The sequence below is a fragment of the Phaenicophaeus curvirostris genome, chromosome 1 (genome assembly GCF_032191515.1).
Source record: "Phaenicophaeus curvirostris isolate KB17595 chromosome 1, BPBGC_Pcur_1.0, whole genome shotgun sequence".
In the NCBI taxonomy this organism is placed as follows: Eukaryota; Metazoa; Chordata; class Aves; order Cuculiformes; family Cuculidae; genus Phaenicophaeus; species Phaenicophaeus curvirostris.
Genome location: NC_091392.1, coordinates 38,650,578 through 38,671,046, shown reverse-complemented (window position 1 = coordinate 38,671,046; position 20,469 = coordinate 38,650,578). Strand labels below are relative to the sequence as shown.

Below are 20,469 nucleotides of genomic sequence, written 5' to 3'. Positions count from 1 at the left end.
CAACCCCAGCTCTCTCAGCCGTTCCTCATAAGGCCTGTTCTCCAGCCCCCTCACCAGCTTTGTTGCTCTTCTCTGGACTCGCTCCAGAGCCTCAACATCCTTCTTGTGGTGAGGGGCCCAGAACTGAACACAGGATTCGAGGAGCGGTCTCACCAGTGCCGAGTCCAGAGGGAGAATAACCTCCCTGGACCTGCTGGTCACGCCGTTTCTGATACAAGCCAAGATGCTCCTTATCTTCTGTCTTCTCTTTACATGCTTTAAACTCTGGACAAACTGGTGCCCCAGCTCAGCAGAACACCGAGGCACTCGTCCTACACAGTGAAATGCACCCGTACTTGCTAAATGTACACTCAAATTCCATTAAGTCCTTTGTTAACTAGAACTGATTTTGGTAATAGGCATCAAGATTACTGGTGAGATTAAATCTTTATGCTAAATGCATTGTTCAAAATGTCACATCACTTTCATGTTCTTTTGGAAGGGTAAAAATTACTCTGGATACAGAATAATGTGTGTGACTTTCTTTGAATGGAGATTTGCATGTGCTGTAGCTCTGCCTCCCCTCCAGTTGTGCTTTGTAAGAGCTGAGGGCATTCCCACCTCTCCTCATGCACCATGGCAGTAGAAGGAGCTGCCTCCAAGGAGGGGAAAAGCTTTGGATTCTTAATTCTTGCCATTTTAGACCTTTTCAAACAATCAGCTTCAAAAGCTGCAGTCAGTTCAAGCAATTGCTGCCCTTCAAAAGGTAAAAAGCTATTTCGACAGAGACTAGGCTGTGCTTACAGACATTAGGGCGCACACGGTATTTGATACAGTGGCATGAATGTGGTTCAAATAAACAATAACTGTACTTCTCCTTAAGCAAATTGCAATAGAAATGAAGCTAATTTGCATAGGAAGGAATATTAAGTGTGCAGGTGTCCAGTATTGACCTCTGTAGAGACAAGATTCAGAGCTGGATGGGCAGTTGCTGCCGGCCAGTCCACTCCGCGTGCTCTCTGTCTGAATGAATCGTAATCACAGAACAGCCCAGGTTGGAAGGAACCTTGAAGAACAAGACTCTGGGGGTTGTGGCTGCTGTACTGAGGATGGATCACAGGGTTTCTTTTGTCTTGCAGACCCCAAATGGATTATTGCTGACCCCGAGCCCACTGCTGTCTAGCATTCATTTCTGGAGCAGCCTCAGTCCTGTTGCTCCCCTGAGTCCTGCCAGGCTGCAGGGACCAAACTCTCTGTTCCAGGTAGGTCTTTTCGATGCACAGGTTCCATTTCTGAAAACGCACGTGTAGAAGGACATCAGGAGAAGGTCTCATGTCATTCCGGAGCTTGAGGCAATGTGGCTGTTAACTGATATTTTTAAAAGAGAGGCCTACTTACTTTTACCCTCTCTAAGCCCTTGGCAGCACAGTCAGAGCCTACAGGGCAGTGTCTGCTGCAGGCAGCACGTACGTATTGTATGAAGGAAACAGAAATAAATGCTGGAGCCCAGTAAGAGCAGTAATTGAGCCCTCGGAGCTTCAGGAAGAGAGTGCAGATCAGTCAGGGACCAGCCAGAACTCCAGGAAAAACAAGACCAGTATGGGTCTCACGCAGTAAGGTTGATGTAGGCTTATGCTTCTGTCCTAGTGAGCTACTTCTCACTCAGAAAGATGGGGAGAGATTTGCAATAAAGGCCCTCTGAACCCGAAGGCTCCATTTCCAGTTCTGCAAGGTGTCAATGTGTCTGCAACCGAGTGACTTCATAACTCTAGGCAAGACCTCTGCGTATGTAATAGGAGAAAGGCAGCATTGTCCCCTCTCTCTCATAGGTACCGAGAGAGTAAAAATCTCATCAGCTTATAGAGATGGGGCAAATAAAAGAGATATTAAGTGAATCCTGATGGCCACAGCACTCAGCTGTGGCATTTGCTTGAGGCTCGGGTAGAGGATGGTGGGGATGCTGCAAAACAGCTGCTGCAAAACAGCTGCTGCAAAAGAGCTGCTGCAATAAGTCACAGGAGAAATTATGCTTCTCAGCTGACGGCCATCCAAGCAGCTGACGAATGCAGGGACACCCCTGGAATGAACTCCCCAACTGCTCTGGAGGGCCGGCACTAACACAGGACGGGGCTGCTGTGTGGTAACACAGGGTCCCTGTGTTAGTCTGAACCTTCAGGCTGGGCTGTAGCTCAGGTGCTCTGCTCAGGTACAGTCCTCACTGGGGTCCTAAGTCCTTCTCCCTCCAGTGGGACAGCTGAGCATGGAGCCCTAGGGCTCCTTATGTGTTTTTAAGATAAACTCAAGTATCCCTCTTGGACCTTAGTTATGTACACGTAGTTAAAAACAGCCACACGTTTCATCTGAAAGGGAAGTGTCTGAGCCATGATCTGGAATGAGCTTGGACAGACGTAGGCTGGCTGCCGCTGTGGGAATTCGAAGTGAAGAGTGGCCTTGGCTCTCTCCCTTTTGAGAGACTTAAAGGGCCTTCTAAAAGTGATGCTTGATTCAGGCAAAGGCCATGATGACAAGTCATAAATAATAATAAATAAGTAAAGCACAGAGCTTTATTTTAACAGCCAAATAGGAAACGGCAACCACAGCTGAAGCCCAGCCAGCCGCACCAAGAGCTGCTGGGTCAGCCTGTGTGGGTGTGGGGGCAGAGCTTCTCCCCCAGAGCACAAGCCAGGCCGTGCTCCACACAGCCAGTCAAGGAACAGAGGGCAGAGCTGGAGCCGCTTCACAAGTTGCTTTTGTTTTATTGGTCATTGTTGAAGGAGTCAAAATCACGCTGGCAGCCAGAGGCCCAGCCTGCCTCTGCGCCCTTGCCTGCTGGCTTGAATTGAAAAGATATCAGGCTTCCATTTCTTTTTTCTTAAAGGTGTGCCCTGCTTTTCACAAGCACTATGCTTGGCACTGCCTACAGTTCTTTAGCAGTAGTATTTGTCCAAGTACAAAGACCAGGATGGGATCCATCCGTGTCCATGGTCCAGCTGAGCCCAGGACAAGCCTATGGGGAAGTACAGTCCCCCATTAAGGAACCAGGAGGAGTGTGTTCTGGCACTGCTGGGCACAACTATGTGCGCACTCCCCATGGAGGCGCTTTTAGCTGATAAAAAACCTCTCTCTTCCAATGCTTATAAGGTGAAAGCAACTCCCATACAACCTCCACCTGTATGCCCTTACAGCCTACGTGGAACATCACTGAAACCTGCAATCTCCTTTCACATGATTTACCTTGATATATTGACCTACCTGGAAATTCTTCCCTTTGAAGTCACACCACCGTGTAATTAAATGTATTTCAGTGTTTTGTCATTAGTTTGAGATTACCATGTAACTGGAACAGCAAGAGACTTGCATAGAATTGGTTAATTCCAGAAAATGCAGGCAAAGTTAAGGACTACTAAGAATAAATGGCTAACTGAGTTAGGCAGTTTCTTGTTATTACTGTATAGATGGTAGCACTGAGAGGGCAAATCCCAGATCTTCACTGTATGGAGCCATATGAATAAGGAGCATCATCCCAGCTCCAGGGGCTAGAGACAACAGGAAGAACAGGAGAGCTGGGGTGAGGGGGAGACAAGGGGAAGGATGAAATCCTGATGTTTGTGTTTTGGGTTTTAGTGCCTCGACAGACACCAAAGATCACTCAACCTGTTTTTGTTAGCTTTAGAAATCACATGGAACACACTGTAATTTACATGCCCCTCTTTAAAAATCTAGGGCAGAAAAGCAAGAGCTTGTAATCAGGTTCTGTATTTTAATGTATCTTGGCAAAAGCGAAGGAAACGTTTCCTGAGGTTTAGTTAAAGATGTCAGCCAGCACTGGCCGCACCAGGAGTGTGGTGCCAGCCCCCCCCCGCCGCCTGCTGAGGAGCGTGCGCTGCTCAACCACATTCCAGCTGAACGTTGGAAGGTGGATATCATTAACTAACATCTCAGTGGAAGAGTAATCCTGTTACAAGCAGATTACAGGCACGTGTAGAGGTCGATTACTCCACAGTTGGCTCTTGAAGGACTCATCTGATAAGGCGTGAAAACACACCAGACACTTGAAGTTGGCAGCTCTGTTATTCCACTCTGTCTCTCAAGCCAACAGAAACCAAGCGCCGAGTGCTCGTGGAACCAGGCGTCGAGGCCAGATAGGTATCTCCCACTGGGATAATTCCTGCCTCATGCTGCAGCAAGTTTAGTCCACCTACTTGCTTTGCTTTTTCTTAGGTCAGATGTTAAGAGCCAGTCAATACATGTCGCTGCAGGCAAGTTACAGTCAGGATGCTGTCATGACCTAGAAGTATGCAGCTTATGTATCAAAATAGTATTTCTTGCACAGTATTTCAGAAGTAGAAGGTTAATACTAAATTACAATGTTCTGCTTCATATATTGAATGATCCAGTGTACCTAGTTTACAGTTTCTTAGTGAATACAGAGAGAACCAGTAATTCTTTGAGAGCAATTTTCCCCAGTTTTATATTCACGATTGTACTTTTTCTGCCCTAAAACTACAGCTCAGCTTTCACTTTGGCAAAGCTCTTTCCTGATAGGTAGGTGAAAAGCATGGATTTTATTAATATTTTGTAGGTTGGAAATCATTTTTGGAAGGAGAATGGATGGCAAAGCTTCTTCTGTACTATTCCCTTTCCCAGGATGATGAGAGGTGTATCATTATGTCAACGTTTATATAAAACATAGCCAATAAAAGACACTTCCCCATACATTTACAAATTATTTAGGTTTCATCCTCTATTTTACATTCCTAATGGATGAGGCAGGGATTTGGGATATATCTTCCCAGACAGAAATGACAAGTCTTGAGACCATCTGGAGTTGGTTGCTAATGCTAAATGTATGTGCTTCTGGGCTGAATGCTTCAAGATAGTAATTTTTACCTTTTGGCCTCTTACAGTTTCCAACTCTGCTAAATGGTCACATACCAGTGCCACTCCCCAGTCTGGACGGAGCCTCCTCTCCAGTACTGCTTTCTCCAAATGCTCAGAAATCCTGATGATGCCTCATTGGGCTAAGGACTTAGTGGTGGATTTAACACTTCATTCCTATGGGCTAGTTTTTCCTGTGTCATGAGAAGGACGTTGTGAAACCCTCTATTACTTTGGTTTGCACTTTTCATTACATGGATAATCTACTTTTATTATGTTAGCATTTTTAAACAGTTTTTATATATAAAAGTATATATAAATCTGTTTTGCATTAAATGAATTATAATTTTTTATATCATAGCTCTCAAGTGTTGAACACTTCTGTTGTTGATGAAGTACTTTTCATAATGGATTGCAACAATGTATCTAATAAGGATGTGAAGCTTCTTTTTAATCCCTTTTTCTGCATATTATGCATCGTGCTTGTGTAAACTATAACCGGCTGTGCCTTCTTTTGCATAATGTCATGTAAATGATTTATATATTTTCTAGTATTAAGATAAGAAGTTGAAAGACAAAACTAGTATTGAACAGCCCTATGGTAGTATTCCAATATTTTCTCCACGGGTAGGCCATATGATGCAGTGTAATCATGTAACTTTGTATTAAGTGCTTTCAAATTGTATAAAAATAGCCTTATATTTTTTCTTTGCTGAAGTGAAAAACCTAAGCAAGGTTCCAGTCAGGAGATGCGTTTAGGAGTAACAAAGCCACATTTACACCCAGGTTCTTCTGTGGAATTGTAACAGGGAGAAACTGGGCAGTGTGTTTTCATGAGACGTTTCCAGCATTTGAGAATAATTCTGTAGAAAAGGAGACGTAGCTCAGAATTTATTTGATGTTTACTTCTTACGAACTGTCAACATTACAGCAGGTAACCTCTGTCAATTCCCAGGGAATGAGAATCATTCCCGATAGAGAATTTCCAGGTGCTTTGTTCAGTCGTGCCAAGTGCCTTCTACTATACCCCTGGAAAGATTTTTCTGGCTGCTAAAGCTCAGAAGATTGCATTTCCCCTTCCCCCAAAGCTGGAAAAGTTACAGGACTGTAAATTGATGTCTGGTGCTTGTAAAGAGGCAGACTGTGCACGCGAGATGTTTATGTATAAACATCTCAATTCTGGATTAAAAACCAGCACTGTGTTACTATAGACTTGCAACTTGAACTTACTGGGTATGTCCTCTACCTTGAGGTGATGGTTTAGTCATCTAAACGTCAGGTTAGGATTAGGCTAGACTCCCTGGCACCACAGATTCTAATCTTGGCAGGGCTGATGCAAATCTTCGGTTTTCTGAGGTGGCTAAATTGGGTTGAATGCTGCTTTACCGTGTAGGTTTTTTTTCAGATGAAACCTTCAAAAACCAAACCAAAATCTGAATCCTGTTTGCTACAGGTCATTAGAGCTTCTACTTTGCTTTCTGGCCAAGCAGCTGGTCAAAGTCTGTTCTTTTTGAAACTTATGCAGTGAGTTGTCTGCCGATTTTCTGTTTGGATGCATTTCAGTGATGATGTGTGTAGTTAATTGTAAAGTGCTTTTGGATCCTTCAACCTGAAAGGTGCTAAATAAACATTTTATTAATGCAGTTCTGATGTTGAAAAGCCATTTTTGGGGGTAGAGATAGTCTGACAAAAGACAGCAGGAATTTTCCTCAGGCTCCCAGGTTACACAACTAAAAATGACTCCTTGGTTTCACTCACAGTAATTAACGGGATGAACCCCTGCCATATCGATATGAAGCACCAGAGCTGATAAACAGAACAATTAGATGAAAGACATAAGAAAAAAAGAAGGAAACACATGGGAAGGCGTTCACTTGATTCAGCATTTTAAGACCTCCAAGAGGTACCGCCCCACGGAGACAAAACCAGAAAACGAACCTATGCAAAATTTGTGAGTGAAGGGAAATTTTATACTAAGTAAAACGAGAATAGGGTGGAAGAAAAGGTATCACACATCTAATAGGACTGATTAGCCTGGTGGAGCTGAAATCAAAAGGGTTCGCAGGTCAAACATTCCTCTTTCAGTGGATTCCTTCCAGGTACACGGAATATTTTTCACTAAGTTATAAAGGGAATTACTCGCACTCAAGAGCCAACTCGTCTCATTTTTGAGTAAGTATGAATGCTTGCGCCAATGATGTCTTGCCTTGTACACGCTGACATAGCTAATGGGAGAGCAAGCTTAGAGATGAAGTGTTCCTCACTATGAGTTTAAAAAGTAAAGATAGATACTCATAAAATTTGGTGTTTGATGTAGAAGTATTGAATGCCACACTGAAAAAAAAAACCCCAGATGAACACAACAAGAGGGAGTGTGTGACAGAGAAGAGATTCTTAAAAGAAAAAGCATCCAGATTCTCATGACTTTGTTTCTTCCAAGATTTTAGTATTAACAAGGCAGATTTTTTTTCTTCTCAAAAGGCTCAACAAACCTCAACACACCCATCCACACCTCCCCTCCCACCCTGCCCCTTGGGTGACTTTGTTTTTCTTTTAAAGATAGCAGAAAATCACAAATCTGGGAAAAAAATTTCAACAAATTACTGTAAAGGGTCTGACAGAATCCAGTAAAACTTAAGGTAGGACACCTAGAAACAACAAAGAAGTGCTTTCTTCTCTCTGAAAGAAGTAAAAATAGCAGTAAAAAACATCTCTTGCTAGTTGACTTTCCAATTAAAAAAAAATAAGTTGTCAAAACGAAATCTGCCTTCCATATTGGTGGAACGAAGATTCTTGTAACTGGGACAAATAAAGTCAAACCTCTCCTGCCAAAAACCTACCTAAGCCACAAGATTATTAAGCCTTATACTTCAAAGAAAGTATTCTAATTTTCTGTTGAATTTATTAACAGTTATCTTTGCAACTGTAGAGAAAAATCCCATAAACGTTTGTGAAAGAAATACTGTAGAAACATCAATATTTCTTTGGCATGGGGATTTCCAAGGCAACAATCCTAGGGAACAGAACTGGAGTTACTCTCTCTTCAGTATTCTTGGTAGGAATTGTGATTCGATCATACCTGAGGGATTTTTTTTTTTTTGATAGATTTACGCTTTATTCATGCTTCAGCAATACACAAGGTTTTCAGTATTACAGGCGGGGTGCACTATTAGGCTATTTTTGGCTTACCTTTCCATTGTTTGTTCAGAAAAGCAAGTATCCACCAGTAGGGTCACAGCTACTGGGTGGCTTTGCCAAGAGATTGCTCACATCTTCTGCCCTGGCAAAGGTAAGCAGCTGCAGTTCTAAAGAAAACTTTCAAGGTGGGGAAAAGTGATGGGTGATAATCAACTACAGAAAAAGAAAGATTTGACATGTGTCCATTACATCAACAGAGAACAACTTGCTTTGTCTGGAGAAAACAAGTCTCGTCAGACAGGCACTTGCCAATCTGGAAATACCTACCCGAGACGATTGTTCGGAGGGGAGCTGATCCTTTAAAATAGACTAGAGCGAGACAGTAGAAAATAGTTTTTCACTGAAAGGGTTGTTGAGCACTGGCACAGCCTACAAAGGAAGTGGTTGAAACGTCATCCCTGTAGGCATTTAAAAGACGTGTAGATGTGGCACATAGCGACATGGTTTAGTGGTGGATTTGGCAGTGTTTACAGTTGGACTCAATGATCTTAAAAGTCTTTTCCAACCTAAACGTTTATGTGATTTAATTTTAACAGAACAAGTCTCTGCATTTAAAGGCTGTGTGGTCCTATGCCTAAAGGGAGCACCTTTAGAAGCCATCATGACCATCTTAGAAAAGGCACAGTAACCACAGGTAGCCTTTTAAGTAATGGCATTGCTGCTCCCATCTGATCCTGAGACTATTTCTATAACCTGAACCTGTAGGATAAACAAACACAGGTCACTCAGATTTAAGAATACCTCTACAAGATCATCAGAAAACTACAACTTTCAAAACCCCTTTTAGCCCCAAACGGTACCTGTTGTTACCTATTAATACGTGAGTGCTCTGCCTACAAAAATAGGAGTACAAACCTATTTCTTCAGGGCAAAGAGATTGACAGCATTAGTTGGGAGGAGTATGAATTTATTCAAATGAAAATAGAAGAATGAACCTCAGGCAAGGACTCCGGAGCAATCAGCATCACAGCCGGCCTTGGGTGGGGGGTATTTGTAGAGAAGCATCTAGACAACAGGACTCTAGGATACGTTGCTTTTTTCTTGAAACATTCCCATTAGTTAATTTGTGCTCACTCTACAAGAAGCGATAAAATAAACTTAACTTTGATTATTCCTAACATGGCTCCAGGCCAGCTGCTGCCCCCTGCAGATTAAGGAAAAGGATATGGAGGAGGGGAGGGGTGAAAAAGTCTTTGAATAAACAAGCTCATGGTGTTAAAGAGGAGAAGCAGGCATCACTGATGCTGCCATGCAGGGCCTGGAGGAATGTGCTCCGCAAGAGTGTGGTGGAGAGGGGACAGGGAAGAACATTCTCCCCATTTGCAATCCACAGTGCAATTTCCATCAGCCAGAAGATCCCACTGCAGCAAATGAAGGAACTTGGGAAAAATGTGTTTTGAGGTACAGCATCTGAGCTGAACAAGCCTCGTATTTCATTAGGAGAGCCATAAAAGCAATCTGCTCAGGCAGGCCTGCTTCTTAAGTGATTTTGGAAGATGTAGCCAGGACAATAAATTGAGCAGTTATTTAAAACAGTAAGTACATGCATATGTGTGCGCTCACAGTTCAAGTTGGCTCAAAAATTACAGAATTTAAGTGAGTTAAGGGATGTGAAAATATTGGAAAACTGTAATGTACATGTTTTTCAACTTTTTTTTTTTTCAGTTATCGCAAGAGGCAAAGTACAGCCCAGTGAAAAATCACACACAAAAGATTTAGAAAAATATCTACAAATAGCTAAAATATAATCCCAGTTCTGACAAAACAAGTTTCCACTGTGGCCTAGAACACGAGCGTGATTTCTGTGAAACTAAACCCCACAGATAAAAAGGCCACATCATATAAATTACAAAGCCCACCCATCCACTTGACTTTCATATTTTACAAAGGCATCCTACCTGTACAGCCAGGGCTTACCTGGCAATTACTGCAGCTAATCACTTGCACAGTGCTTATGTTTTATAATCTGTACTTGTCATTTGGTCTGACATGGATGTTGCTGACCCACACACAGGCCAAAAAATCACATGAAATCTCTAACAAACAGCCCTGTGTCTGAAATTAAAAAGGAAGAAAACAAGAAAATCTGTAAAGAGGACGCATTCAAGTTCCTCCCCCAAATTAATGAATCTAATATTTTTTCAAAGCCAAACTTTAGTAAAGGGAGAAAAGTTACTTGAAGGGGCTAACAAGATACACAATTTCAACTCTGCCTGTTAGTGCCCAGACAAAACGATCACAAATATCTGTGATCACATGTCACAGACAAGGGAAGTTCTAATTTTGATTCAGTGTCTCTATGGGCAGTAGCTGTGTATTTCCATACCCTAATCCATCTGGATTTTGATATCAAGTCTGACCTTAATTCCAGGTAATTCCTGGGTTTACAATACTTTGCTTGGGGATATTTACAACGTACCTTTCATATATTTTGTCCTCAATAACTGAATGTATTCTTAACCTTAATTCCATCCTAACATTGCAAAACAGGAACAATGTACCTTTATTTCAATGTTGAAAAACTCATGCGCAAACAAGAAGCATGCAGCCCAAAGAATACGCTGTCTTGCAGTGTCTAAAATGATTTGCAAATACAAAGGATGTTGATTCTTTAATAGTTGTTTATTTTAACTTTTATTGCCCAATTCAGGGATACACTCTGGCTACTTCATGCTGTGGTAAAGCAGCACAAAAATAACACAGCTGTGTCGAGATGCACGTTCCACTAGAGCATTGCCGAGCAGCCCGTCTGCCCCTCCAGTCCCCCACTCCGTCCTGCCCTGTAGATCCTTAAACCTCCACCCACCCCCAATCCCCTTCAGCCTTCACCTGCATGTGTACACAACCTCACCACCACCTGCCTCTTTCCTGCCTTCAAGCTCACCTTAGTCCTACACGTACTTACACGTGCACGTTGGCATTCCTAGCCTGGAGTAGATGGGATACGCCAAGTATCTTCTCAAAGTAACTCCTTGAAATCAGCATCGGCTTGCAGGCCATTTCTCATTAACTGCTTGTTCATCTTTAAACAAAGGTTGTCACACTGAATCTGTAAAGTCATCAATTTTTAGCAACTATCTGCTTGGGTTTTGTCATGGTTGAGGTTTTCCCCAAAAAGGCCAACAGTCCCTACAGTTCCTGGGGACAGTGAAACGAGTCTGTCATGCCTAATGCTGCCAGACAGGAGGCAGAATACTGAACTGCATGAAAAGGATGCCAGAGAAGTGCCCAGCAACTTCAGACTCGCTGACTACCGCCCTGAACAGGCAGCTGCCTCAGAACTCTCTCTGCTGATGCAGGAATTTCAATTATAGACAATTATAAAAAACAAAACAACTGGCTTGACCACAGACGTCGTATCATATGAAATACATTCTTTAAAGCTACCTCCGAACAAAGAAAAGCAATTCACTTGTAGGTCCTTCGAAAAAAAAATCTCTTTATAAACAGAGTACTTTAATTTTAAGGAAGTTCTTTTCATCTGTAACAAAAAAGTTGAATTCCTACTTAAAATGGAAACCACTTTTTGTTAGCTGCAGCTGATCGCTTTCTAAATTTATTAATGCACTTCATTTTACCAATTAAACCTTTAAGTCCTTTACTCATTAGTGTGACATTATTACTTGCTCTCTTATGACCTATGAAATATTACTGTTCTAGAAATGCTAAAGCCCACACTTATCCACAGGGAACATTTACTCTCTATCTTCACTACTTCTGTAAAAAAAAAAAGAAAAAAGATGTTTTTCTGATACTTTTCTTCAACACCATCACGCCTACAACGTACTTCCTACAAAGTTAATCAGTATAAAATCTAGATCAGATCCGTAGCAACTATAAAAAAATATATAACAACTATTTCAGGACAAAGGTTTTTCATCAGTGCCAAATCTGCCTCTAACACACAGGTAACACTCCCACTGGTATCAGAGGGTGACCCACACGTGTATCTGAGGCAGGTACTGTGCTCCTAGACCTAGGCAAGATTTCTGGTACTGTGTGACATGCAGGACTTGCTTGTAAATAATTAGACTGTGGACCACGTTTACAGTAAGATCCTGAACAGCCTCAGTCTGATGAGTCACATTACTTTTCACTGCCACTACTTCTGCATTGCATGAATCAATCGGCGGCTAAAGTTAAAACTGACGACTCCCACAACACACAGATCTAGCTAAACGTTTCCAACAATGCCCCAAGAACCGCAAGTTCACTTAGTCTGTATTTTTAACAACACAGGGCCTTTGTTATTATAAATTTCAAAACAAAGCCAAAGAATTCCACATAATATTTATACTTTCAAAAGTACAATATTAATACAGGTCGGTCAGTTAGAAATAACAGCAGTTTGTTAGGTCTACAAGATTTAACGTAAAACCGGTTTACAAATGCTGAAAAGCAGTAGTGGTCCAATAGTCACCATTACACATGAATTTCTCTTTTCCAGAAAAAAAAAAAAATCCCAATTCAAATTTACCAGCATCAATGAAATATTAATAAAACACCCCCAAACATGCCACAATCACTATTCACAAATAAAGTTAAAATGAAATATACAAAAATTCACGTAATACTGTTAAATAACAATAAACTACAAGATTTCCTGAACAGAAATGGTAGGACCCCTGAATGTTTTACAGTGAATGTCAGGAAAAATTAAGTTACCTATGACTATTTTCATGATATACCAGCCAAAGATTTACATGACCATTTCAAAATATACCAATAAAGATTTACAGTCTCTTTAAGATGCACTAAACAAATAGGTTCATAAAGGTGAACACAAATGCTTAAAAATACTGTAACCATCACCAAGGGTGTACTTATGATACTCACTGAGATGCATAAGCATAGTAGTAACATTTTTACTATCTCTGGTAAACAGATAACATCTAAGATCTGAAAAACTCTCTAAGTTCCCATTGTAAAAGCTCTCTAGTATAGTGAGTTCTTATCAAGTACAAACTTGCATCCTTCCAGTTGATTTCAAGTGAATAATGCACAAATGGGAGAGCAACAAGGTGGGAGAAGTGTAACATTATTCCCATGGTCTTGTAATTAGTTGTCCTGTTCATCTGTAATGAAAAGATTCTAGGTTTCAAAAGTAAGCCAGGGTCCAACATATATGAATCATCTTTTTACTATTTGTATTTCTGAGTTAAAAACAAGGTAAAAAAGTCATTGCTCCTGCAGGCCCCACATGCACAACAATGTGCAAATATCTTATTCTGGAGTAAGCTTGACAAAATTTATCATCCAGTCTCCATGCTTAATTTACCAATAACTAACGTAGGATCTGAGAGCAAATAATAGTTGCTGTCCACTTGTTTGAATCAACTTTCACACCATGTGCTTTTCAAAAACATAATATGCATTATAATTTTTCAACTATTTCAACACATATTTCCAATGTTAAACAAGGAATTAAGTGCCATGAATGTAGAGCATTAAAGATGGTTCACCTATAGCCAAGCAAAGCTATGTTTACATTCCAGGAAACACTGCAGTTTAAGAAATACAAAATAACCCCGCAGCAATAGAACATTTTATGAAGAGAAACAGATGCATTCACATATTATAAAGCCATTGCAACTTCTTCAGGCATGGAACTGTTGTGTTAACTATACAGACAGTAGTTATTTAGCAGCAATGAATCCGCAATAAATAATGCACTGTGTTTCTCAGTCCTGCACAAAAATTGCAGCTACAGTTACATCAACAGCTGTAACCTACTGGCTCTAGTGGCAGAGGAGACCTTAAAACCAACTGTACAAAAATTTGTCACACTGTGACAACAAATATAAAAACATAATCTGCAGGTTGGAAATAAAGACTCCACTGTGAAGAGGACAGTGTAGACAAACTGCGATTCCAAGTCCACCGAGAGCACTGCCTTCAGATCCGAGTCCTTGATTGAGACAGGGTAGGTTTGGGCTAGACTCTGCAACACCCACTTCAGAAGAGCATGCTCTGCCTTCTGTTCTTCCCATGTCCTACAACAGAAGATGGACCATGGTAAGAAAAAGAAGCATTTGCTCAACGTAGTGCTCAGTTATCCACACCTTCTGTCTTTCTATTTCCAGAGAATATTCTTTGTGCTTATATTACTATCAGGATTTTTCTCTTAACTGCACTTGCTGCACTTCTTTTGTTTTGCTTTGCCACCATTCAGTACATGGTAATGGTTTGAAACTCCAAGACATTCTCATATTAACAGTCTCTCTGCCCATCCCTAGTAAAACTCACTTTCTTCTGTGCACTTAGCTCACACATCTCTACAGGAATCTGCACAAATAATTCTTGATATTTGTTTGAGTACATTGACACAGACCAAATTAACAAAATATTTTTCAGTGCAGAATATCTATGGCATAGCATTCTGTTTGCAGATATAAGAAAATATTAAGCTTTCCATACCTGTCTCTGGGTAAGTGGAATTTCGAAACCCAGGGTCTTTTTGCAACTGAATCTCTTTTAGACTGAATATTGAAACACCTGGAACATAACAAAGAAGTTAATTCATATCCAAACATAACTATGCTTTATTGAGCAAAGTTCTATTCTTAATTATACAATTTAATTAAATAAAAATGTTTCCTATTCCCAAATATTTAAGTAAATAGATGCCAAACTTCTTTAAAAGATGAGACTTGAGAGACTTTCCTCATGCAAAGTACTTAGCTTCAAGGTACTTTCTTAGCAATACTCTGACACTTTACTACTCGTCTTACTTTCAGGCAAAGTGTGTATCCTTGTTCCAAGACTTCTGAAGTATGCATGTTTCATGGCCTCTTCTGCTGAAATTCTCTTCTTCGATTCATACTGTTAACATAAAAGGATACAAGTGTGTTGGTTTTCATTAAAAAATTCTTTGCATCAAGTTATTTCATCAGCAGGAGAAATACTTGCTCAGTATTTCCCAACAACTCACTAGCACTAATTTGTTTTCATTATTTTTATTTCACACATGAAATTCTAACATATGTAATCTAAGTCTGTATTATCAACACATAACAAGACTGCTGAAATAGCCAAAATAACTAGTGTACATGGATGCAAGTCAAAAATATACTTACATCTTTATTAATAGATGCAACAATGATTACATGACACACTTCTGTCTACGTTATGTTCTAATATTAAATTGCAATAAAATGCTATTACATGACATCACAAGTTTTCTAATTCGATGGACTACGTTGCAGTATTTTGCATAAAACTTAGACAACTTGGTCTTCAGTCTCTGCTCAAATGGCTCCTGCCTGGCATATGTACACATTTGGACAAAGCTGCAGACATTTAAAAAGCTGTATGCAAGTAAGAACAAAGTCCAAACAAGGACTGCAAGTACTGTTCTGAAACAATGCATGAACAGATGAAGACCTGATGCAGAATTTAAATCACAGGCTGCAAAGAGTAACAGCACTCTATCTTATATGCTAAGAATTTCTGACACTGTGAAGTTAAAATGCTTCTGCAACTACTCAAAAGACTTCAAGAGTTGGCCCTTCATCTTGCTTCCCCTCTTCTTGCTTCTACCTCATTTTTAACGCAGATGAAGTGGTATATGTGTTTAATCTTTTCATCTTTTGAATAGTTTGCAAGATCAAAGAGTAATAGTACATCTTAGTAACTGCTTCTCTAGTAGTAAGCTAAGTTCATCATTACAGAAACTTAATATTTGTATTTTAAAGTTCTGTTTTAATATTGTATTTCACAAGACATTTAGGTTTTCTTTTCAGGGAATTGTTAACATAGAATCAATTTATTTCCACAAAAAGTAGGAAAAGAAGAACTTCTGCAAAAATAAAAAAAGTAAAACATCAAGTTTAAAATTCTTGCAGCACCTCGGCTTCCCAAAACTGCCATGCTTCCCAAATCTGTCATTCTCTACAGACTCAGATGCATATTCCACTTTGAGATAAACCTAACAGATACTATAGCTTCTAATACGTCTTGCAAATAATATATTAACACTGTGAATTTTCACTTTTATTAAGTAAAGCCATAAAACACATCTTACTTGAAGGAACTTCACTATCAATTCAATTCCTTCCGTGTCTAGCCTAAAAATAAAAATATTTTAAAAAATTAAAACAGTCATTGAACTCTATTTACAAAAACAAAACTGCAAAGAGACTGACTTCATTAAATGATATCAAACTTGAAAATAAATTCAAACATGGAAAAGCTTGGAATATTATTATTAAGGTCAAACATGGAGATCACCCAACAGCTTTTCTGCATGTTAATGTGTACACATACAAGTACAAATATCTCAGAACAAGATTATGCGAAAAACACTGGGAATGTATAAATCCCAAGGTTTGGATTGTGATCTACTAGGTTGACCCCCAACATATATTTTAGTAAAAGCATATTTTTTTTTAAAGACTAACAGTATTTATCTACTAGAAAGATGTAAGGCTAGATCCTTTTCCTCAGAGTTGATAAAAAATGTGGTAGTCTGTTATAAAGCTTATTTTTAATAACTGTGCAGAACCTTTAAATTCCTGCTAATGGTTTTAGAATGATTTCAAGTAACTGCTCAAGGAAACCTTGCCATTTTAACAATAGGCCTATTATATAAGGAGAGAGAATTTAGGTTATTTAGGACGTGCTGCGTGAATACTCCTACTATGCATGCATTATCAGTAGCAGTTTATAGCTGTATATGTCATTTCAGAGCTGTGCTACCCTGAGTGATATTAGACAAAGTAATCATATAGTACCAGGATTATGCTTTGTATCACTATCTGCCCACAATAACATCACTGATGTGTAGTTTCCCAGCACTCAGCAGCAGATCGTAATTGGAAACATGCTCACACTTACAAATATGCAAAGCCACAAGGATGCATAATTTCTGTTAATAAAATCCAAAGTACCTTGGTGCGTGGTTGATAAGAGGTTGTGGTTTATACTTAGGAAAGTTGTAGTTTCTAAATTCATCACTGGAAGAAATGCCTGGCCACGTTTCTTGACACGGGGTTCCTGTGTTTAAAAAAAGCAACAAATTCAACTAAAAATAATGTAAAGAAACAACTTTGACATAAATAAGCACTTAATTCTGTAATTTAAACAGGAAAGAAAAAAAAAATCAATTAATGAGTATGTCATACAGACTCAGCTGTGCACTCAGCTCAACCACTTTCGATGAAAGTACACTCATTCACCTTAATTACAATGTGATATAAAATATGGTTCTTTATAGATAAGTTTCTCATGGAAATAAGTATTTAGAAGAACAACTATATAGCATTAACATAACTGTTAAAAGTATTTATTTACCTAGAAGTCTGAAAATTAAGTGTAGTTCATCTTCAACAGTGGAACCAGGAAAAAGAGGCCTTCCTGATGCCATTTCAAAAAATATGCATCCGACACCCCTTTTATACAAACAAGAGAAAAAGATAAATTAACTTAACAATTTAAGGTTTCAGCTCTTAAAGACTTCTATGATTTCTCTTTAATTAAAACAAACTAGTAAGTTGTTGGCCACACACTGCTAGTAAAAATACTGGTTTGAAACATATGCGCCAACAGAAGAGCCGTCAAAGACTAAACAAAACCTATGTCATAGCTACATAATATCCTCTTCCTTCAGATTTCAAGTTCATCAGTTATATTGAATTCATGGTAAAATATCACTTTATCATTCATTAGGAGAATGTCTGGTTTTTTTTCTATAACACTGTGGGCCTACTGCCTGCTTGCTGTAAGCAATAAAAAGGTATTCTGCATTTTCAGAGGGAAACAATAGCATCTTAGCTGTCTGTCAATCCTTTCTCTAAAAGACTAACTTGACTGTACCCTTCCAAACTTCAAATATTAGCTTTTGAATGCTATTACATAACAATGAAGAGTTGATTTTTTTTTTAAACTTGACTGAGAACAATAATTTAAATTAGACAAAGCTATACAAACCACATGTCAATTTGAGTTGAATACTCTGAAGATCCGAGGAGAACATCAGGTGGTCTGTACCATAACGTGACAACTTCATTAGAATAGGTCTTCGTAGGAACAGACTTTGCTCTAGCCAATCCTTGATAAAAGGGAAAGAGAGTCACGTGAAGCTTGCTGAAATCTTTTGTTGCATCGAATTGACAAAGAATTTAAGAACTAAATCAACCTTATTACACTTGCCAATTTTGTTCATTAAAAAGCCTTGATAAATACACGTCTACAATTTGTGATTTGACTTCCAGTATTTACAGCAAACGCACAATCACCTTTTTTACCTGCCTTCTGTGCTTAAACTGATCAAAACCTCGCATTCATTAAAACAACAAAGCATTGTATCAACGTGATACCTCCACCCTGTAAAAACCCTTCTGCACTACTTCCATTTGAGAATTATATTGCAAGAGGCAGAAGGCAACAAATGAGTAATGAAATGGTGGAAACAAACCGACCAGATCAGTGTTGGATCATCATGCATTTTCCACTCTAACATTGTTGGTTTGCCTGTAATATCTTCAATAAAATGTAGGTTTTATTGTGTTAGATGCAATCTTCTGAGCAACTTCCATTCACACATAAGGGGAAAAGTCAGTGGTAGCACAACTTTCAAAAGGCCTTCCTGATGTAGAAGGTTACACAAAACAGTGAACGCCCCCCTCTACTGGAAGTCCCAACAGAATTTGGTGTTATCAGCAATGGAGTAACACCTGCCAATTTAGCATGTCGACAGACCCTTTCTCTCTCTCATCATGGTTACTCTGCTTTGGAGTAACTGTGGAGTGTTAGCAAAAGCAAACTGAGCTCCACTTTAAGGATCTGACTAACTGGTAATTTCAAAGGAAGCTTTAAGACTACTTTCAAACCACAAGTCAAGGACAGTATTACTAATACACTTATTGGTTTGATTACTAATATCCAGTAAAATGCTAGCTTTCATTTTCCACCTAATACACAAATTCATGACAGACCCGATGTTCTCATCTTTCCTTATAAAGAAAGATGACTCTCTACTGCTGAGTGAAGAAAGTATTTAATAGAGAATAATTTCAGGCCATACCAAAGTCTGCAAGCTTCAGTTCTCCTTTCTCATTAATTAGTAGATTTTGTGGCTTCAGATCTCGATGTAATACCTTTCTCCTATGACAGTATGCCAAACCACGAAGAATCTGGTATAAAAATAGCTACAAAAGAGAACATTTATATAAATTAGACTAAAAATGTTAACCTACAGATTACATAAAACCAGCACATCTGGGCACTGTAGAGTTAAATCTCTGTATTGTAAGCAAAACAAAAACACTTCTCAAGAAGTTACTTTTCCATATAAGCACATTCTGAACATTTCAGCTGTTTACAGATTTAATATCCCTTTATTCTAATGCACTGCTTCAACACCACTACAACAAAGACTTCAAGAGCAACTTGTTCTGCTTAACTGAAGAAAACCACAGGGCTATTTATTTTTAAGTAAGCACTTAACTAGTGCTCTTCCCCACACCAATGTCTTTAAACCTAACTGTCTCTGACAACACTCAAGTTCCCTTCTGCTACAAAATCCCTTCTGAAAATGCATCTCGGTATCCTTTCTATCCAATTGTCCTAAGCTACGTAAAGAATGTTTTGGCATGCTATTGGAAAAGGACACTTGGATTCACAAGCTCAGGAAACAGACATGGGGAAGTGAGGATTACCAAAACAGGCCAGCCATCTCTGGCATTTATATCCATCCCCTCACCTTGACACACACGAGTTTATTTTAGGCTTCTGGAACAGCAAGCCAAGCAAGCAACTTCAGTCATGCATATTAATGCTGTACATATTTAGACACAGTAGTAATAAGGGATCAAGAATGGTTTAGAAGAGGGCAGCCAAGCAAATTTTCTATATCACTGCAGTAAGAACTACTATTTTGTAGTTTCTGTATGTATAAAAGGTCTGATCTTAAACATGGAACTTGTGGGTAGTCATTGCTGGCATTTACCACACAACAGTTGTTGACGAGAGTAAATGATCAAATGTGCAATGAAAAAAATATAGAGCATTACAGAAAACAGTGTTTACCAATGTGAAACATTCACCATGTAATAGGACTTTCGAGGAGAAACATCAGTATGTTTTTTATGACCATTTTCTAACACATTAGTTTATTTAATATTGTATCAGGTGACACACCAATTTTTTTTTCCTCAACTGGATAAAAACACAGCAGGTGTAGTTTACATCCATCTGTTCTCAGTCTGCTTACATGGGATTTATCTGTTCTAGGAAAAAAAAGGATCGGGATCCATTTTTTTAAATTTCTTCTCTTTCTCAAAGAGCAGAATGAGAAGTCTTGTTCCATCTCGCCATGTTCATACTGATGCAAGGCTCAGTCCCAAGTGATATTAATGGGACTGATGTGGAAATCACAGAATCCTATCACAGAATGGTTCAGACTGGAAGGGACCT

General features: G+C 39.3%; 2 protein-coding genes across 5 annotated transcripts in view; one reads left to right on the top strand and one right to left on the bottom strand.

The window, feature by feature from the left end:
• The window catches only part of ELK3 (ETS transcription factor ELK3), a 37,602-nt gene extending 31,102 nt beyond the window's left edge, over window positions 1–6,500 (top strand). For all 3 annotated transcript variants that reach the window (XM_069853529.1, XM_069853548.1, XM_069853539.1), the window contains 2 exons: window positions 1,119–1,241; window positions 4,887–6,500. In XM_069853529.1, coding sequence (XP_069709630.1) covers window positions 1,119–1,241; window positions 4,887–4,985 — 222 coding nt within the window. In that variant the 3' untranslated portion in view covers window positions 4,986–6,500. The remainder of the gene's footprint in view (window positions 1–1,118; window positions 1,242–4,886) is intronic.
• A 4,158-nt stretch (window positions 6,501–10,658) lies between these two features.
• The window catches only part of CDK17 (cyclin dependent kinase 17), a 95,100-nt gene continuing 85,289 nt past the window's right edge, over window positions 10,659–20,469 (bottom strand). For both annotated transcript variants that reach the window (XM_069853454.1, XM_069853464.1), the window contains 8 exons: window positions 19,079–19,202; window positions 17,983–18,103; window positions 17,347–17,444; window positions 16,944–17,049; window positions 16,079–16,121; window positions 14,787–14,877; window positions 14,473–14,550; window positions 10,659–14,048 (listed from right to left, as the gene is read on the bottom strand). In XM_069853454.1, coding sequence (XP_069709555.1) covers window positions 14,011–14,048; window positions 14,473–14,550; window positions 14,787–14,877; window positions 16,079–16,121; window positions 16,944–17,049; window positions 17,347–17,444; window positions 17,983–18,103; window positions 19,079–19,202 — 699 coding nt within the window. In that variant the 3' untranslated portion in view covers window positions 10,659–14,010. The remainder of the gene's footprint in view (window positions 14,049–14,472; window positions 14,551–14,786; window positions 14,878–16,078; window positions 16,122–16,943; window positions 17,050–17,346; window positions 17,445–17,982; window positions 18,104–19,078; window positions 19,203–20,469) is intronic.